At 40.6% G+C, this 21,016-nt stretch overlaps 1 protein-coding gene across 1 annotated transcript in view; it reads right to left on the bottom strand.

Annotated features, from left to right (window-relative positions):
- FANK1 (fibronectin type III and ankyrin repeat domains 1) overlaps positions 1–17,300 on the bottom strand; it is a 40,711-nt gene extending 23,411 nt beyond the window's left edge. Inside the window, exons 1-4 of the mRNA XM_015421686.1 lie at positions 17,228–17,300; positions 10,119–10,290; positions 8,576–8,700; positions 1,617–1,698 (exon numbers count right to left, since the gene is read on the bottom strand). Of these exons, the coding sequence (XP_015277172.1) occupies positions 1,617–1,698; positions 8,576–8,700; positions 10,119–10,290; positions 17,228–17,300 (452 nt within the window). The remainder of the gene's footprint in view (positions 1–1,616; positions 1,699–8,575; positions 8,701–10,118; positions 10,291–17,227) is intronic.
- Between the last annotated feature and the right edge of the window lie 3,716 nt (positions 17,301–21,016).

Below are 21,016 nucleotides of genomic sequence, written 5' to 3'. Positions count from 1 at the left end.
GGGTTGTAAATTTTTGTTAAATTTCTATTATTTATATGTATCTATAAATCTAATACCCAAGTGTGTCTTCTATCTGTGGATATCTAAATATATATGGCGGCACACTTACTCCAAACAATTTTTTCTGCAAACTTGGGAGACTCCCTAGGTTTATGGCAAAATTTGAAAAGTTTTTTTTAATTGGGCAGTTTAAATCCCCCCCCCAAAAAATAACCTACCTTTGAGGACCCAGCCATGGCAGCAGGAAACACCAGGAGAGGCTCCAGTCCTGGCCTCAGTGGCACAGACCAAGAGAGGATTTGGGCCTGGCCACGGGGAACACTGGGAGAGGCTCCAGATGTGGCCACAGGTGCCAGGAGCCACTCCCAGGCACCAGCACCACTGCCAGGCTAAAAGCTAGGGAAAAGGCAGGGGAGAGAAAGAACAGGGGACTGGCTTGGAGGGAGAGAGAATGGGAAAAATGGGGGGATTGGCTTGGGGCAGAGAAAGAAGGGGTGATTGACTAGGCTTGGGAGAGAAAGACAAAGGAGGGCATATTGGCATGGAGGGAGAGAGCAAGGGAAAGAAGTGGGTATTGGCTTTGTGGGGGGAGGGGATGAGAAAGACAAAGAAGGGGGATTGGCTTGGTGGAGAGTAAAAGAGATAGAAGAAGGGGACTGGCTTGGGAGAAGAGAGAAAGAGAAAGAAGGGGGAATTGGTTTAGTCAGGGGAGGGAAAGAAAAGAAGGGGGTATTGACTTGGAGAGAGAAAGAAAGGGAAAGAAGGGGGAAGTGGGAAAGAAGCAAAGGCAGGGGGATGCCCCCTCCATGTAAGTTTCTTGTAGGTTCCTACTTCTTGTACTCTACAAGCCACTTTTGAATTCCCAGTGTGGGAGAAAAGGGAGATAAAAATATTTTAATAAATGTAAACGCAAGGGTCTTTTCTTTCTGCCCACAGCCGTTCTGAAAGCCCCACCTAAAGACTGCCTATGGAACTAAGGTCTCCAAAGTAAATTGGGATATGTATGTGTGTAATATGTAGCAAAAACCCATGTTTGCCTTCTGCTCATAAACAGAGATATGGGGAGGGAGTCTAGATCCAAACCCATTTTACAGTACAGGGGTAGGCAATCTCTTTGGCCCAAGTAGAAAATGCAGCATCTACCTGTAAAACTGTTGATGAGCCAGCAAACAAAAGGGGAGGGGAGGTTGTACTTGCCCAAGCAAGCATAGAGCAAGTCAAGACTCAGCAGGTCTTCCAGAATCTCAGGCTTCACCTTGAACTCAGCTGGTTGTTGTGCAATTCTGGGAGACAATGATGGGCCTAAGCCATGCCTATTGCCTCCTCCTGCACCACTGGCCCCAGCAGTGCTGCCTATGCCTTGGTCGCAGATCTGGCCTGAGGTACCATGTTCAACATTGCCTACCCTATTACAAAGTATATGTACCACTAATCTGTGTACTAGCATGATAAATTGCAACAACCAATTTGTCACTCTTGGCTTATAAAATATGCAATCCAATATTTATAAAACAGAAAAAGCTACTTTTTGTGACACAGCACAACTCATAATCCAATTTTCATTATCTTTTGTTATTACATAGATATGGATATTTTAAACGTGAATTATTTCTCACTTTCCTTGAAGAATATTAAGAACTACATCTACATCATTCATGCTCACAGCACGATGGAGTTGGGCTCCACTCATTGGTTCTCCTGAAGGAAATAAAGCATGAAAATATTTGCAAAACAAGTTAGACAGACATTTATTCTGCTAGTGCTGTTAGCTATTAAAACACTGCAGAATAACTGATTTCACATTTTTCAGTACCACATTTGGATATCTCCCAGATTCTGAAATTAAACAATGGACCTTGTATGATTGTTTTGCAGACAGCTATTTAAAAGGTGACTCTGAATTCCGGATTTTTTTTCCAAATTATACAAGATTATTTATTTTAAAACCTTCTAGATCACCTTTCAAAAACTACACAGTGGTTCACAACAACATCCAAAACATTGTGTATGTCACTGATACTGATTCCAAAAAGAAGGCTCACAGTTCGTGTTGCTCAAAAACTGGTGTAGCATAACAGCTAAATGTGTAAACTAAAAAGTCCCTGGCTCAAATCTCACTTTAGCCACAAATCCAAAAAATGGCCTTAGTCTCTCATGTAATTGCAGTAGGGAAATGATAAAAATATCAGGGGAATTGCACAAATTGCCCCGGGGGAAGCCCCACGATAGCTACAGGCCTGTTCCTACCTGTACAATGTTTTGAACACTCAAAAACAGCTGTATACTTTTGCAAGAATGTTATGGATCTGCTTTGATTGCAGCTCTTTTCTATTAAGAACATTCTATTCCCATAGTGACCACACTTAGACTCTAGAAGAGCAATCTAATTTGGGGAGGAAAGCTAATTTATAGATCAGGAGGCAATGATTAAAGGAATCAATGCTAAGAGAAGCAATGAATTTAAACTGTAGTCTTCTCCTGCTTCTTCTTATATCTAAACAGCTCCATAAATTATACCTGCTTTAAATAAAACTTTCAGATGAGAAGCTTAAGCAAAACTGGCAGACCAGGTCTCTGAAATTATGTCAACACAATAAATGTGTAAGGAATTTGGACTGGTGAAGGTCATGCTTTTGTCTTTTGAAACAAATCATCCACGTATCCTAAGCGAGCCATTTGGTTGCAGATGTGCAGGACAACATATTCTAATGTGGCAATAAGAATTTTATTTATGGAACTGAAGACTTTATTGAAAGCCATGAATAAATGATGAACTCATTGGTGAAGACATTCTCCAATTAACAAGCGGCAGCTGTTTGTCTTTCTATTTTAGGGTCCAATTGATTAAAACTGCATGCCTCATTTAAACAGGACTTTCCTGCACTTTACCTATGGAAAAAAGAGGCATCAGACCCTTTTTGAAGCACTTGCCTTTCTAATTTATGAGAGCTCTTTCCAATTGAATGCAAATATTAAACCAAAAGAGACATTTTGTCTTAATGTGCATATTCTTTACATGCATATTAAAACAATGAAGCTCTGAATATGAATGGAGTGAAATATTTCGATGAAATAAATGCCGTAGGTTGTACAAAAAAATACACAGTTGGTCAGACAGTTATTTAGTTTTTTTATACAGGACCATTGTGCCATCTAGAAAACAATGATTAAATGAACTGTGGGACTAAACGAACAACAACAAAAAAGAATCCCAAAGCATAACTTTCCTGTTTACTTTTAGAACAGGAAGAGTAGGAGGCCCACAGGGAATTAGGAGGAAAAAGACAGAAAGAATGATGGCAGCATGCTCTCATAGTTTGTCTTATCTCTGCTTGAGATAATATGTAATATTTCTGGAAATTTTGAAGCCACAGGGAAGCAAGTTTTTCCCCCCAGAAGAAAGCAAAAATTTGGGGGACTATTGTTATGTATGCTACCTTTACTTTCCCATCAACACTGATTTTACTGACTTAACAACATTAAAGGTATCCTTTATAACTTAGCATACAAAATTGTACTATTTATGGAATTTAAAAGTATAAATGTCTTTCTATAAGAAAAATAGCAAATATTCCTAATACTTGAGAGACAGACACTAAGTGTTTGCCCCTATGCTACACCTTTGCACAAGTATCATAATTTTGTCATCTGTGAGGTCAAAGAAATAGTTGGGCCCCTGCCACACGGGCAGGAAACTGCAGAAGAGAAGTGTGGCTGTTTGCCCCGGGGCAAACTAACATGCAGTAAAGCGATCAGACCTACTGTGGAGGTTCTGTGGAGGTACTGTGGAGCTTCCGTGGGTAGGGAGAGGTGCCGATCACAACACACGCCTGCGCGCAATGAAGAAGCGCACGGCGCGGCGAACTGGTTTTCTTTTTTTGTGTACACTACGAATGCGCATGCTCCGTTGGGTGCGTGTGCGCATCCACGGAGACTTGGGGGGAAAAAACCCTTTTCCGCAAGGGGACATGGGCGGGCGCCGGATGCCACCGGAAACGCGATCAGACGCCCGCCCTTGCCCCGCAGTTTCTGGAAACTAGTACCTCCAAGGTACTAGTTTTTTGCTGCGCTTTTTCGGCAGGAAGCCTCAGTTGTGCCACGGAAGCGCTACGCTTCCCAGATGTGCTGGTGAGATCGCGACCGGAAACTCCGCTTGTCTTCCGTATCTCTTGCGTGGCTAATGTTGCGTGTGACCGCAGCCCATAAGTAGAAAACAAATGATTTCACAAACAATATCAAATGTATTATTTTGACAGAAAAACTCTCAAAGAGTTGCAATAGGTAGTACTACAAGCATATCTGGATATCAAGTTAAACTTCATATCCCTGAAAATACTGAGCTCTTAAATAATGTGGCAGTCCTCAAACAAAAAAGCTTCAAGGGGAGATTACAGCGTGAGATCACTGAACTTGAGTTCATTCACAAATTCAAAACCAGACTGAATGGGGCATAGGATTTGTTCCTCACTACAGATGCTAATTTTCTACCCTTAAGCATTTGTTCCCTGCTGTAATCAAGCTGATTACATTTTGCCACATACATCTGCATTTTGACTCCTTCTTCTGCCATACTTCTACTTCCTTCAGACTAGATATACAGACTCATGGATCTCCATTCCTACCCAGGTCCATAGCCAGGATTTTTTAAATAGGGGGGGAGGGCTTTTAAAAAGTCAGGGGGCACTGAAATTCACTGCTTGGAGTTCAGGCATGCAGCCCATGCTTCTCCCCCAAAGCATTTAAAGGGTCCCTTTAAATGCTCTGAGGAAGAAATGGGGAAGGCTGTGCACACACCTGCACTCCAAGCCACGAATGCTTTGGGGGAGAAGCAGGGCCACGCGTCTGCCCTCCAAGCCTCCCCCCGCTTCCCAAAAAGTCATGGGGCCTTGGGAGGAAGTTGGGGGGAGGGCCCCGGGAAGCCCCACTATAGCTACAGGCCTGTTCCTACCTGTATCTGAGAAAGGGAGCTTTCACTCTCAGAAGCTCATACTCTGAAAATCTTGTTGGTCTGGTCTCTAAGGTACTACCAGACTCGTATCTAGCTCATCTACTACAGACCAACACAGCTACCCTCTGAAACTATTTTAAGTATTATTATTAAAGAGCATATTAATTCATGCAAGAACTATTTTGAGTAAAACCTGAGAAGGCAGCTTGCAAATTCAGGCTTTACAGGGCTGGTACTTTATGATTAGCTTCTTGGGTTATGTGGTGGAACTCCATCAGGTAATCCCAGCTCAAGAGAAAAACTGCAGTCCAGCAGGCACTATTTCATGCAAGCTTCAGCAGCTAGCTCTATATCGCAGGTTGTAAGGGTTGGAGTGGCACGGTCCTTGTTTGAGTCCCACCCTTTACAGAGCACTTCTAAGCATCCAGCTCTTGCTCATCTATCCCATTTTCTCACTGCTAGGGGGCTTCCAAAGTTGCCTCATCTTGCTCACCACCGGCCTCTCCTGTTCCAACAGGCACTTACTCTGCCAGCTCGGGTATTTTGAGGCCTTCCAATGGACGATGCCCACTGATGACATCTTTGGCAGATGCACAGACATCTTGCCCAGGTCTCGCTCACTGCAGCTACCTTCTCCTGCATCCTCCAGCTCTTTCCAACTGTGGCAGTTGGGCCATGGTTCCCTCCCTGCAACCCAACCTTATCCGGCTCCAGGATCTCCTGAGCATGGTGAGTAGGGCCTCTCCCTGTGCTCAGGTCGCCTGTCCAGTGCCAGCTTCAGTCAGGGGAGGCATCCAGCCCCTGACAGACTACAAGGGCCTATTTGCTGACTAGCAGGAGGAAAGTGGAGACATAAATTGGGAGGGGTCACCTCAGAGCCAGTCAGTGCCATAGAAATGCAGGCTTTACATTTTGTTAATGGAAAGTTATTTGCTGTAGATGTCAATATTTTATATTCAAAATTTTAAAAGGGGAGGGGAGAATAATGGGCAGCCATAGTCACAAAAGCAGAGCAGACACTTCCTACAGAAAGGTAGTGGAAGAGCTACAGCAGATAATAGAAACTCTTGAGCACAGTGAAGAAGCTCCCTTGGTCATTTTATCACATCTCAAAGGAGGAAGTCCCTCAACAGAACAACTATGAGCACTTGGTCCTGAAATCACCAGAAGATGACCCCTAGACTCTGAAACCAAACAGATGATTTCTAAATGCTTGCACCTGTAAATGTCAAAGTCAAAAATGCTTGCACCTTCAAGAATTAAGTAGTCTATCTCTTGCTGCCATCGGTATGGATGTGTAAGAGGATTTGCTTTTTATTCACATTTACCCCTGCTTTTTATTTTCTTATTAAGCTTCTTTTCCTTTTTAAAGCAATCAGTGTGATCTCTGTGACCCACATGAAATTTAGTCAGTGTGTACCAGGAGTAGGAAGGGGAGGGGCAGCAGGTAACCTTTCAAGTCAGTAGTCATTTATTAGCCAAAGGCCATCACAGACTCAGTATACATCCAGAGCTAAGAGATGTCAAACAACAACCAACATCAATAGGGCATTAAACCAAATAACTTCTAGACAATATTTAAAAGGCATTTACCAACTGTTAAAATTACTTAGTAAAATTTCTCCTACAAAACCTGTAATTATTAATCTAGCCAAACAGGAACTACGGTAAACCTTCAACCTAAACTAAGAATTCTAAGCTGGACCATTTTCATTTACACACACTATATATAAACTATAATAGAAGTCCAGTTCCAATATATACCCAGATGTTAACCTCAATATAATATTCATAAAATTTATATGCTAATTATATCAGTTTATCTTGACTTAGCCATATGTTCCTCATCTTAATGGCCAACCAGCCATATTTAGCAACTTTAAAAGTAATGTCCTTGTTCCTATCTGCTAACATTATTAAAAGATAATCCTATCTTCCCTGGCCAGGCTAGAAATTGTGGGATTAATATACACTTTCCACATGTGTTTATAGATTTTACAATCAAAGAAAACATGCACTAACGACTCAATACTCCCATCCCCACATGGACATAAACAATCTTCATAGGTTATCCTCTTATATTCAGCAGCACATATACTAAAATTGGAACAGGTAACCTCTACGTCCCTCATGTCCTCAGCTGAGAGGGAGATGCAGGCATGAAACTAAGCCTTTAATGGGCAAAGCAGCAGAAGTGATCCCCTAAATTGGTTTGACAATGAACCAGAGAGAAAGAAATAAGGAGTGAATGAAAAGCAACCTGGTTGTACTGAAGTCCTGGGAAGGCTGAATAACTTCCTCACTTCTCTGCCAGGCAGAAATGAGTGCTTTGTGAGAGCCATTTCCCCACAGAGCAAAGATACAGAGTCCAAGCCTGAATCTGCATTTTGCCCTATTGGGATTCCTAGCTCTGAGCCTGCTACGGTGGGGAGGTGCGGGGTATAAATATAAATAAATAAATAAATGTGAAGTGCTTGAGCAGTCTTCATTTTCCTGGTTTGGGAGTGGGGGTGGTCCTGCATTACAGTAAAGGGGGAATTGTTATTTTTCAGCATACCTGGGTATACCCTTTGAATCTGGTCCACTGTGCCACATTTATAACTTGTGTGGGGGCCAGGTACCTTACTGTGTTTTTAATTTAAAAAACTGTGGCTTTGGATTCCCGAAAACGTACTGTTTTGAGATTTTACTATCTGATGACCTCTACTGCTTCAGACCAACAGATCACACTTTATGATTGTGATGGGTTCCTTGGGAGGGCACTATACAACCCTTCTTCCCAATCACAACAGCTACACAAACACAAATAGTGTGTTTCAAACTGCTGCATTTCAGCTAGGCAAATAATTCACAGTAGGAACAGGCACTCTAATAAGCCACATGGATTCCTGCCTCCAACAATGCCTTCACCATGTACTTCAAAAGGGAAGCAGAGTTCTCTATGCAAAGACATGAAGGTGCTCTTTTGTCGATGGGAACAGGAAAAACCATTTTGCATAGGAGGTCTTGGGATGCATCTAAATACACTCAGAGCGTATTCATGCATTCTGATACAGTACTCTGACTTTCCTCCTATCATCCCACATCAATGGAGCTGAGCAAACTCCAGTCATTCTTAGGACTCAACACAGTACTGGACAATCTGTAGTTAACTTAGGCTGTGTGGTATCTGGCTCCTCAGCTTGTCTGGCATTTGCTGGAGCTTTGTTACCTGTGCTGATCTGTGAAGGGGAGGGTGGTGCCTACAGAGTCAATTGTGGGTTGCATTAGACAATAAATGTTCTTTTTATGTATATCAGAGCAATGGAACAAGTGGCTGATGAGACCTTGTCCTATTTTGTATTTTTGGCGAGCAAGGTTTGAGCGACATGAAAATGACACCCAAATAGCGTGCACAAATTTCAAGTTAAGAATTTTCTTTACAGACAGGGAAGAAATGCAAATATAAAGTTTAAAATACAGTTTGGAGAAGAAGCTGCATAAATAACTTAATTGAAGTACTGCAGCATAATAAATTTACTTTATATACATTACTTTCCATTCCATTCAATAGCTAGCTAATTTAATGTTACATAAATCTTTTTATATTGAGAATGCTTAACATTTAGCAATAAATTATGAACTTACTTGTTGTAGTTACACAAACTGGAGGACTGTAAGCAGAATCCCCTGCAGGACTTGTCACTTTAAGTCGAAATCTGTATGTTGTTCTAGGTTCAAGACCTTCCACAACATGCTGCCGAGCATAGCCCCTATAAAAGAATATTATTTTTTTCCAAACTAATTTTTCTTTTATATGGACTTATATGGTGCCTTTACATTTACATTTCAAAAATACAAAACACTACTAGTATCAAAGGTTGAGTCTATACGGTAACTAACACTTGTGATTGTGAATTTATGCAGATCTATAATGGAACAATAAAGACGTTTTGCTCAGTTGTGTCAACATATGGCTTCATTTCTTCACTGAACATAATTTATTTTCTGACTGCACATAAAAATCCCATGTTCCATACAACTACCACAAAATAAGTGCAGAACACATTTCACACTTGCTGTGTACCTAAGTTATGCATGCTTAAAACTCAAAAAGGCAAAAGGAGAGGACATCTTCAAAAATAAACAGAGCTGTACAAGTGTCATACACTTCTAACACAATTTGGAACAGTACTGCCCTGTCAAGGGTTAAAAAGTTAACCTTTTAACGTCTTTGCCTAGTGTTTCAATCACAAACAAAAACATCTGTCAAAATTGCAGCATGTTTGGAGATGCTATGTCCTTTATTTCTTTTTCCTCCAGCACATGTTTGAATTTTAAACTTTTTAAATAAAAATATTTTTTTAAAAAAATATAGCATGTCGTTACTTGCTTCATCTAAAAAGCAAAAATTCTTGTAAAGTACCTGACACTGTAAGCAGATTGTTTCCTAGAGCATTAAATATACCTTAAATTTTAAATACTGTTAACAGTGTAGAGATGGTATTCAAACAGTCTAATTCTGCCACCTAGTGTCATAGTCTAGACAGAATATTTTTGATGACTAGGAAATACATGATGAGTCAGTAGGTCACTGACAGGTCATGCTGCCAATTTATTAATTTATTTTAAAATGTATACACTGTCTCCCCCAAATGGTTGGAACAGCTATCAACTGATAATAACCAAATAATTAACATTGGTGTCCAGAAGTTTCAATCAATGATACTGTGAACCAGCCTATACTTGTTCCACAATTAGGAAAGTTTTCTAGAAGTGAAATGATATAGCAACAAAATAGAAGATAAAGTAAAATGGATAGGGAGATGGACAGCAGCAGGAGCAAGAGGACCAGGAGCACCAATAAAAGATCTACACCGTCTGTACCCTGGATCCTAGTACAACAGGCTCCTTAACTGGGAGAAAATTTATTCATTGTTGATTCATTTCCAGGACTGTAAGACATTTTCCCCTTTCAAGTAAACAAACAATATTAGTTTCACTGAGGTGTAAGGATAAAGATGAAGTGTCTACAACTTGAAGAAACACCTACATATATTCCATTTGTACCTGCAGCCACAGCTAAAGGCTGGGTTCAGAATCACTGATCTAGATGGTTTACGTCAATTACTTCTGTACACTCAGCTTTGTTATCAATTGTTGGGAAAGACAGCACTAGAACTGCACCTACGTGTAAATTAATCCATATGTATGTAACTTGGGATCCTCTTCTTCAATGGAAAATTTTGTCCATTGCTCCTGAGGTCCGTTTCTTTGTCCTTCAAAGTCCCAGTTTAGCTGAATGTTGTGGTGACTCACATGGCCTACAACTGGAGGGTGTGGTTTTGAGATGGCACGTCTTTCTGCAAATGAATCACATCAAAGCATCAACATGACAACCCACACAATTTTGGCAGGACAATATATACATGTACACAATATACATAAACATTTTTCTAGGACTGTAAGGTATATTTTGATTTGGATATTCCTAGAGCTGCTTAAAAGTTTCAGGGTATTTCTTATTGGGGGACACACAGCAAACTGTGAAGCAATCATGCATTCTATGCAGGGACTTCAATTGCTATCACAAACATCTGCACAGCCTAAATAATAGATGGCGGGAAAGAAGTGTTTCATCCTATTAGATATCTCTAATATCAAATCCTCTCATATAGACAAGTTGGTGGTGGTAGAAAATCCCATCATCACAACTGACTTATGGTGACCCTGTAGAGTTTTCAAGGCAAAAGACCATCAGAGTATTGGTGGTCCAGGGAGGTGAGAAGGGTTGCTGCCAGAAGATGGGGACAGGGAAAATGTGGGAAAACCTGCCATGCAGAAGCTCCATTACTGCTGTGCAGTATGGGCAGCCAACTTATGGCGAGTCCCTAGGCAAGAGCCATTGCCTGCCTTTCCGTAGGAATCCTATACTTCCTTGGTGGTCTCCCATCCAAGAATTAAGTAAGATTGCCCCTGCTTAGCTTCTGAGATCTGATGAGATCGAAAAAAGCCTGGGCTATCCAGTTCAGGGCAGTGCAGAGATATTTATACAACTCCATCTGTTGCCATACTATAAAAATATAGTATCACAAGCTGCCTGGAGAAAAAATATCCTGTCCATTTAATACTGCCTTTATGGGATTTTTAAAAAAAGATATCAGGTGATGTTATCTACCTCCACACCCTGAAAAGCTTCAGTTGCCCATTTCCCTGCATTAAGCTTCTGTTAAAGGAACAGGACATTTTTCTTCAAGCTTATTGGCAACCTAGCTCTCTTCAGTATTATTTTCAAGTAGGAAATGAACTGAGAAACATCACATCCATTTTTCTGAAAGGTTTTTCCCCAAACAAATCTTCCAGACAAAAGTTCCAGGTCAGTCAACCTTGTAATCTCTTGCTACAAAGTCAAGTTTGGAATTTACTTTAACTTCTCGGGAGACATCTGAAACTCGTGAATAATGAAAAATTAAACAGAACTGATGCCCTTTTTTAATAACCAGTTTCAATTATTTAAACCAATTACTTAAACAGAATTACTCAGTTCAGGAGTGCCTTCCTGAATATAATGCTGAATATAATGTCTCCCTTTAAAAACAAGCAAATAAAATGAAACAAAGGTGATGATAAACTTTTTTGCACATTTACCAACTCTATACCTAAGCTATTACATTTTATCTTTAAGCAACTCTAGATGGCGTACATGGTTCCACTCTCCTTCATTTTATCCTCACAACAACCTTCTGAAGTAGGTTACACTGACTCTCTGGCCCAAGATCATCACATAAGCTTTCTAGCTGAGCTGCAATTTGAACCCATTCCAACACTAATGGCTCTACCACCTTTGTATTCTTCATACATACAAATGTTATCCCATGACGATTCACATGAAACTTTGACAAGTGTAAGATTATTTTTTTTTTTAATAATGCTTATATTTTGTTTTGGGGCCAAGTAAACGGTAATAAAATAATAAACCTCCTTGAGCCAAGAGGAAAGGTGGGAGGACAATGATGAATAACCATGTAAAATCTGTTCAGAGTACTTCTTGTAATCCAAGTATATTAATTTTAACATAGTTACGATGTAGAAAAGATACTGAAATCTAAGATCTAGACAAAAACCTCTGCATTGTTACATGCTAGGTGAGAGCTGGGGATCCCTTGATTTTGCAGGCTCCAGCCCGCTGCCAGCCAGCTGGCTGGCAGGGAAACCCCACCCCCAAACAGACATTGTGCTTCCTGAAGAGATGTCATCATGTCGGTGACTTCAGGGGTGATGCTCTACTTCTTGGACAAAACTCTATGGTTCTTGTAATGTAACCAAAGTATGATTGCCTCAGTTTCATCATTTTAGCTTCTAGGGAGAGTCCAGGCTTGATTTGATCTAGAACCCGCTTGTCTTTTTAGTGGTCCATGGTATCTGTAAGACTCCCCTCCAACAACACATTCCAAATGAATCCACTTTCTTCCTGTTAGCTTGCTTCGTTGTCCAACTTTCACGACCACACTACAGTATGGGGAATACTATGGTATGAATTATCTTGATCTTGGTCACTAGCACCACATCCTTACACTTAAGAATCTTTCCTAGCTCCTTCAGGGCTGCCCTTTCCCATCCTCAATCTCCTTCTAATTTCTTGGTTGCAGTCTACTTTTTGGGTGATGATGGAGCCAAGGAATAGAAAATTGTGAACAATTACAATTTCTTCATTGTCAGCCTTAAACTTGTGTAATTCCTTGGTAGCCATTACTTTGTCTTCTTGATGTTCAGCTGTAATACTGCTCTGGCACTTTCTGCTTTAACATTCATCAGTAGTTGTTTCAGGACGTCACTATTTTCTGTCAGTAATGTGGTGTCATCTACATATCTCAAATTTTTTAAGTTCTCTCCAACAACTTTCACTCTACTTTCATCTAAATTCAATCCAAATTTCCTTATGATAAATTCTGCATATAGATTAAAGAGATAGGGAGATAGAATACATCCCTGTATTGCCAACTGGGAAGTATTTTGTGTCCAGAGTGCAAGTTGTGCAACAAAATAATCAGAAGCTGGGGCACACCTGTTTCTTTTAAAACCAGCCATAAATTTTCATGATCCACACAGTCAAAAGCCTTGCTGTAATCTATGAAACACAAGCTGATTTTCTTCTGAAATTCTCTCATATGATCCAGTAACCAACGTAAATTTGCAATACTATCTCTAATGCCTCTTCCTTTTCTGAATCCAGCTTAAACATCTGACATTTCACATTACGAATAACATAACAGTCTTTGTTGTAAGAATCTGAGCATCACTTTACTTGCATGAGAAATTAATGTGATGGTCTGATAGTTGCCACTGCCTTTGATATCTACTTTTGTTGAAATTGGAATGCAGATTGAGTGTTTCCAACCTTCCACAACATATTGTTTCCAGTCTGTGGGCCATTATTTTGTTTTTCATACTTGTTGGCATATTCTTTTTGATGGACTTCATTTCTGTGGCTTGAAATAGCTTTATTAATATCCCATCTACTCCAATTATGTAAGAAGAATATGAACATGTTATTGACATTTCTCCATCTCCAGCACTTTATAAATTAGCAATTTCCAGGTCAATCTAGATAGACACCATGCTTGAGTATAGGATTCTCTCCAAAATTTATGCCTACATATTGAAGTAGCATTTCTCTTATATTTAGAGGCAAAAGCATCTTCTGTGGCATGGCCAGGAAGAATATAGTGCAGCAACAAATGCTACGCTGACACTAATATATGGGAATGCACAGTGACCATGAGCAGATCCAAGGACCCTCTTGCTCCAACCTATGAACATAGACTTTAATTTTTTGAAAAATCCCACATCACTGATAGATTAATCTAAACATAGATATTTTTGTAGAAAAAAACAGTCGTATGCATAAACTTTAAAAAATATATTTTTTTCAATATGATAAAATTATTCTGGAATCAATGATCAACTATCATAAGAAATTACAATTAAATATCTTGAATATTTATCAAAATGTTATCCAAAGGTATTTACATTCTTATACAATGTTTGTCATTAAGCCAACAAGGTATATATTACAGTTGCCTGGTATCAAAAATACCAAACAATGAGAGAGGTAATATTTTTCTTGAGAGACCTACGATGAAGCCTGATAATAAGCGTGTTGGCCCTTTTCACAGAAATTTCTATATCAACAAGGAGCAGACACCTAATTTACTGAACATCCTCACTATCAGCAGCAGCTATGACAACTGTGTAATTAAAAATATAAATACATAAAAGTACTTTGACGAACAAAGCACTTAACATAAACCTTTATGCAGCAAAAGCTGTGGGATGCTTATGAAGTGTCATCTCAGAGTTCTGATATGACTAACACAATAGGTCATAATGGAAAACCTGGCATAAACATATACTATTGTTACAAAACATACAGGGATATTCTAATGTGAACAGAAGGAATATAGGTGAATATTTTATTTTACCACTTCATTTTCCTCCAGGTACAACTTCTTTAATGTAGAAACCCACTGAAAGTGAAGGCTTTATTTTGGTTAATAATACGTACAATTAATTTTTAGATAATCTGAAGGCAAAATGCCTCTATTCTTAAATATTTAATTAGTTCCTACAAAGAGGTCTATAACAATCTGAAGTATCTGTTTACAGGCCTTGCCAACCAGCAATATTCTACCCAAGGACATGACTTCAGGATGATTCCCAATGAAGTTTGGCTCAAGCACAGAGAATTGGGGGCTAAGCATCTAAGGCCCACTTATTTTCTTTGCTTATAGGGGCCTTCACTAGAGTTACTCTGCCTTTTATATAGCATTCCTAATTCAAAGTTAAGTAGAAGAATAGCTCCAACTGCTATTTTAGTGTTGTTTAATTAACTTGAATTAAGTTAAGTAGAAGAATAGCTCCAACTGCTGAAAGTTATGAAATAACTATACAATGCACTTCATTTTAGTGTTGTTTAATTAACTTGAATGTGTACTTTAGCAAAGTACAGAAGCATGTCTTAATGATTTTTAATAGTATTAGTGATTAAAACAACTATCCTGCCTGATGTACAGGCATTATATTATATAGTAAGAAGAATCCTGCTGGATCAGACCAATGGTCCATCTAATCTAGCATCTTGTCTCACACAGTGGCCAACCAGTTCCTCTGGAGGGGAAAACAGGGCACAGAGGCTGAGAACTCCCCATGATGTTGCCTCCTGGCTCTGGGATTCATAGGTTTAGTGCCTCAGTCACCATGGCTAGTAGCCTTTGATAGATCTATCCTCCATGAACCTAATCCCCTTTTTAAGATGTTTATTCCTATGGGGCCATCACTATATCCTCTGGCAGTGAATTCCACATTTTAATCACTCTCTGTGGAAAGTAGAATTTCCTTTTGTCTGTCCTGAACTTACTGCCCATCAGCTTCATCAGATGCCCTCAAGTTCTAGTATTTTGGGAAATACACTCCATGCCCTCAAATTCTAGTATTCTGGGAAATACACTCCATGCATAATTTTATAAATCTCTATCATGTCGCCCCTTAGTCAGCTCTTTTCTAAACTGAAAAGTCCCAATATACTGAAAAGTGCAATAAAAAGGTCAGGGAACCCTTGAAGAATTGTCCCTGTCCTCACTACCAGTAGTTGCCAGCTCTTCTTCCCATCACTGGCTCAGGTTTGTCCCCTTCAAGTATTGCTTTCAACATGACTCCCCCTACCTGCTTCTCTCCCCTCATCACGCTGGCTCTGGGTTACCTCTCCACATTTGTCCACTCACTGCTCCCTTGTTGCTAGGTTCCCTTTCTCACCTGCTGAGGTGAGTGGTGGACACTCCCACACTTTTACACACTGTTTTAGGGCAGTTAAAATGCTACCTGAACTCGAACAGGTTTGGGAGGTGGGTTGGAACCTCCAAAAATAATTGTTTTAAATAAGTTTTTTGAGGGATCTAAGAATATTGAGGAATGGAGGGCCACTTCTGTCTCAAAATAGTAACCAAATGAAATATCATCTTGGTATTTTCAGTTAAAACTTCTTAGATGTTTATCCAACTTTACAGGCAACAACATTCATATATATACCAACCAGCTCATCATAAACAATGTTCCTAATCCGTTCATCCAGAATTTTTATGGACATTTTGCCAGAGGGAAACATTTTTTTATTTTCCAAAACCACAAAGAAATAAGGAGGGGGAAACTATAAACTACGGGAGAAAGTAAAGAGAACCACTAAAAACCCAAGAGGTGGTGGTCATATAATGGTTACAATATAGCTTTAAGTCAAAGAGAGTAATTTGTTACATTTAAGGTGATCATTAAAGTTGCTTATATGCTTCAAGTCCAGATATTCTGACTTAGTAAAGTACAATACAAAAGAATGAGTATATATATTTTAAAAAAAACACAGAAAACAAGCTTCAGAGAAAATTAGCATCTCATTTTTTGCCTCTTCTTTCCCTTAATCGATATCCTTGCTTGGGGGCAGCCGCTCCACGTTCCAAATCCAAGCCTTCTTCAGTAGGTGTTTCATCATCACTTCCCTTGTCCTCATCGTCTTCTCCTGTTGGTCCAAGTTGTTGCTGCAAGAATTCATGTGCTTTCATGACAGAGTCAATTTTTTCCCTTTTTAAATTTGAAGTGTATGGCCTTCAGGCAGGATCCATTTGTAAGGGATGTTATTCTTTTGTAAAAACAAAGCCAAGTCTCTGTATTTTTTTCCTTTTTTTTCTTATTTCGAAGGGAATGTCTTTCAAAACTCTTATCTCGTCACCATCAATTTTAAGGGTAGTTCCATTTGTTGCCTTTAAAATCTGGTCCCTCACTTGTCTTCGGGAGAATCTAACCACCATCTCACCGGGCACATTTTTTTTCTTTATGTATTCTGAATATGACCTATAGATCACATCCATCTCGATTTGAAGAACTGCTTTTAAATCTGCAACCGGCCCCAAAGCATCAATCATGATCTGCTTAAGATTCTCCCCTTTAGTTTTAGGAACTCCCTGAAATCTCAGAATAAAGCTTGCCTTTTCCATTTGTAGCTGTAATAGCTGGGCTTCATCAGAGTTTCTCTTCTTTTCCATCTCCTGCAATTGTTTTTAAGCTTTTTGGTGTTGGCATCCACTTCTTTCAGATTTTCAGCTGTTTGCTCTGCTTTTTTACTAGTCTCGTCTAATTGCTGTTGCTGTGCAGTGAAATTTTGATTGAGCGTCGTCATTTGCTCCAGCAGGGGTCGCAAAGCATCCGTTAGCATCTTGAAGAAGTCTATGGTTACGTCCAGTCACATGACCGCACTCGCTAGACTGGCACTTCCTGGAGGCGGCTTAGGTTTCGTAAGCTGATCTTTCTCCGTCTCTTTCAGCGACATCTTTGAGGATGTTTACTTTTAATAAAACTTGCCGAAAGTCTCTAAAGTCTGCAAACTGCCTGGAAATCTCTTGTAAGTTCCTTACTATAGTCCCGTATCGCCTTTAGTTCCGCCCCCCTTTAGAAAGCATGTTTTAAGTCCATTTTATTTTCCATGGTGGGGGGTACCCACCCACCCCTCACTTGTTTTCAGGGGGGACTTTTAGCCGGTTCTCTGGTGCTCGCTTCAACCAAACTCACTTTTAATGTAGATCACGTAGATCTCACCATCAGTCATTTAAAACGCTTGATCTCCACCTTGCTTGTCCCGGTGTGCGTCTCTGAGTCCAATACTGGAACACAGCGGCGAGACCGTCAGGGCATCAGAATGCCTCGATTCGTGCCGGGGGAGAGGTGACCCTCAGCGCCCCATGGCTAGGAACCCTTTGCGAGGGCTCCAGGGGGGCACGTACAATCACACCCCCTCTCCATCCACTGGTTCACGGATTGCATCCTCGGGAGATCCCGAGAGACACGTCTGCCATTAGAGCGCCTAAATCGGAAGCAATCAATGTCATTATTCTTGAAACCTTGATGCTACAAAGAATTAAACATGTATTTTCCTGGGCATAAAAGTACACCAATAAAAAGTTTTTTAAAACTATTTAAATATTTTAAACATCTCTGAGCTACTTCTCCCACCATTCTAAGTGTCTTATAAATATAACTTTATAGCTTGATCCCATCAGTTCTCAGAAGCTAAGAAGGGTTGGCCTTGGCTAGTATTTGGAAGGACAACCTCCAAGGAATACCAGGGTCATGATGCAGAGGTAGACAATGGCAAACCACCTCTTAAACATCTCTTGCCTTAAAAACAAGTCTAGCTCATCACTAGTAGTACATAACGCTAAAGAGCTAGAACTTCTGTCTGCCAGACAATCTTAGGATCTCCTGGCTACTCTACACATAATGTCATATGATAATTATTATAATTACTAGGAATAAGGCTCGTTGTGGAAATAAATACAATGAGCTTTAGAAAGAGACTTTGGATGGGTGCCCTGGTCTTGGGCACTCAAGTGTCAATTTGCTGTGGTGACCTCAGCAGGGTATAATGACACAGAGCTTACTGTTTTCTCCAGGGGAACTGATCTCTGCCATCTGAAGAGCAGTTGTAATTCTGCGTAATCTCCAGTCCTCCCCTGGAGATTGCTAACAATGGTTCTCCAGGAGGATATGGCTGGTTTGGAGGGTAGAGTCTATGGGATTGTACCTGTCTTGGAGGTAGCAACCCTATCTCCTCCCCAGCCAACCATCAACATACCGTTATCTACCCCTCTGACTTCAGCTTTCCATCTCCCCCCCACACCTGGAGCCTCTACCTAGGAAAAGTACAGTCTTTCTCCTCCTCAGCGGGGACCCAAGCAGGAGGGGAAGCAACCTCAGCAGGGTATAATGACTCAGAGTCCACCCTGCAAAGCAGCCATTTTCTCCAAGGCAACTGATCTCTGCCGTCTGGAGAGCAGTTTTAATTCTGAGTGATCTCCAGCCTTCACCTGGAGAATGGCAGCAAAGGTTCCCCAAGAGAAAATGGCTGGTTTGGAGGGTGGAGTCTATGGCATTGTACCTGTCTGAGGTCCCACTCCTCCTCAAACCCCACCCTCTCCAGGCTCCAACCCTCAAATATCCAGGAATTTCCCAACCCAGAGGTGGCAACCCTATTTCCTTACCAGACAACCATCAACATACCATTATCTGCCCCTCTGACTTCAGGTTTCCACCTCTTCCCCCCTCCCTGTAGCCTCTACCTAGGAAAAGTAGTATTTCTCCACAGTAGAGACCAAAGCAGCTCACATCATTTCCCTTCCCCTTTTTGATTTGCACAACAACCCTGTGAGGTAGGTTATGCTGAAAGTCGGTGAATGGTCTGAAATCACCCAAACAGCTTCCATAGGAAGAACCTGGGTCTGGAAGACCCTGCTCTGAAGCACTAACTGCTATGCCTGTCTTGGGGGGGCCACCTCAGCAGGGTATAATGACACAGAGTCCACCATTTTCTCCAGGGGCAACAATGGTTTCCCAGGAGGAAATGGCTGGTTTGGAGGGTGGAGTCTATGGCATTGTACCTGTCTGAGGTCCCACTCCTCCTCAAACCCCTCAAATCTCCAGGAATTTCCAAACCTGGAGGTGGCAACCCTATTTCCTTCTCAGCCAACCATCAACCTACATTATCTGCCCCGATCTCTACTATCTGGAGAACAGTTTTAATTCTGAGTGATCTCCAGCCCTAACCTGGATATTGGCAGCAATGATTCCCCATGGGGAAAAGTATAGTCTTTCTCCACAGTGGAGATCAAAGCCGCTTACATCATTCTCCTCTCCTCCTTTTGATCTGCACAATAACCCTGTGAGGTAGGTTAATTAAGAATTAATTCTTAATTTTGAAAGAAAAGAAAATCCCAGATAGACACAGAAAAATCTGGTCTAAAAAAATCCCTTTTCAGAATAAGCCAAAATAACTTCCTTTTAATTCCCAATTTATTCCAAGGCATGTCTTTCCTGTGCCCCCTTCCTTTCTTTTAACGTGTATGTGTGTGATCAGGTCTCATAGTAAACAACAGAGCGATGTAAATTGTGCTTGTCAGAAGAATCCCCCTCCCATCTCTTTGAAGAAGTATGTGTGTACACGAAAGCTTATACCTTGAATAAAACTTTGTTGGTCTTAAAGGTACCACTGGACTCAAAGTTTGTTTTATCTCTCTCTCTCTTGCTGGCTCTCTCCCTCCCCATCTCAGTCAGGAGGTCGGGGGAGGAGACCTCAGCGAATGGAGGGGCTTGGCTTTGTATCCCCCCCCCACCTGCAATTGAGAGAGACAGGCAAATGCTAGCTGTGACACAGCAGCAGCAGCAGCCCTGGGGAAAGAAGCAGGAGAGAGCCAGTTGCTCACAGGCTGGATACGAGCCTTCAACGGGCTGGTTCCAGCCTGCGGGCCATATGCTTGATACCCCTGATTTAGAGTCTCTATTGAATTTTACTAGCAGAAGAGAGCAATGAGCTATTTAAATCTGAGTAGGTACAAGAACCAACAGCTATAAATTGCACACTAACAGATTTATAAGAAGGTTTTAAGTTTTTCAGCGGTTTCCCTGAAACTGCAGTGGGACAAAAACATCTGACCAGGCTTGATGCAAAGGATATATAGCTTGATGTCATTTCTGATACCTGCATTATGGTCCATTGGGAACAAGGATTTCTCTCTTCTAGGCTGGTCAACTGCCTGAAGAAAAATATCCTGCCCCTTTAATTGAGGCTTAATGGGATATTATTTACCACACATTAAGTTTTTATTAAAGAGATAAGACATTTTTATCCAGATCTGTTGGCAATCCTACTCACTTCCCACAATGACTGACTGAACACATTAATCTACCTTATACTGAAGCAGACCCTTGGTCCTTTGAAGACAGTTTTGACTACTCAATACTTGGCCTAGTTGGTTAGTTAGTCCATTTCTATCCCACCGTTCCTTCAAGAAATTAAAAGTAGTGCATCTGATCTTAGATTTCTCTCCACATGCACACAGCTTCTGGTGCATCAGAAACTTTATCAAAATCTGTGAAAAGAGTTTGAGAAATATGGAGCTATGTCTATCTATATTTCTCTTGGTTTATATGGTATGTAGGCTTTGATCACAGCCAGAGGCTAAATTGTCACTATTTGTGATGAAGCAGAAATTT

Source organism: Gekko japonicus, unplaced genomic scaffold, assembly GCF_001447785.1.
Source record: "Gekko japonicus isolate JY-2015 unplaced genomic scaffold, Gekko_japonicus_V1.1 scaffold2751, whole genome shotgun sequence".
Classification (NCBI taxonomy): domain Eukaryota; kingdom Metazoa; phylum Chordata; class Lepidosauria; order Squamata; family Gekkonidae; genus Gekko; species Gekko japonicus.
Note: the sequence above shows the minus strand (reverse complement) of the source record. Positions and strands in the feature narration are given on the sequence as shown.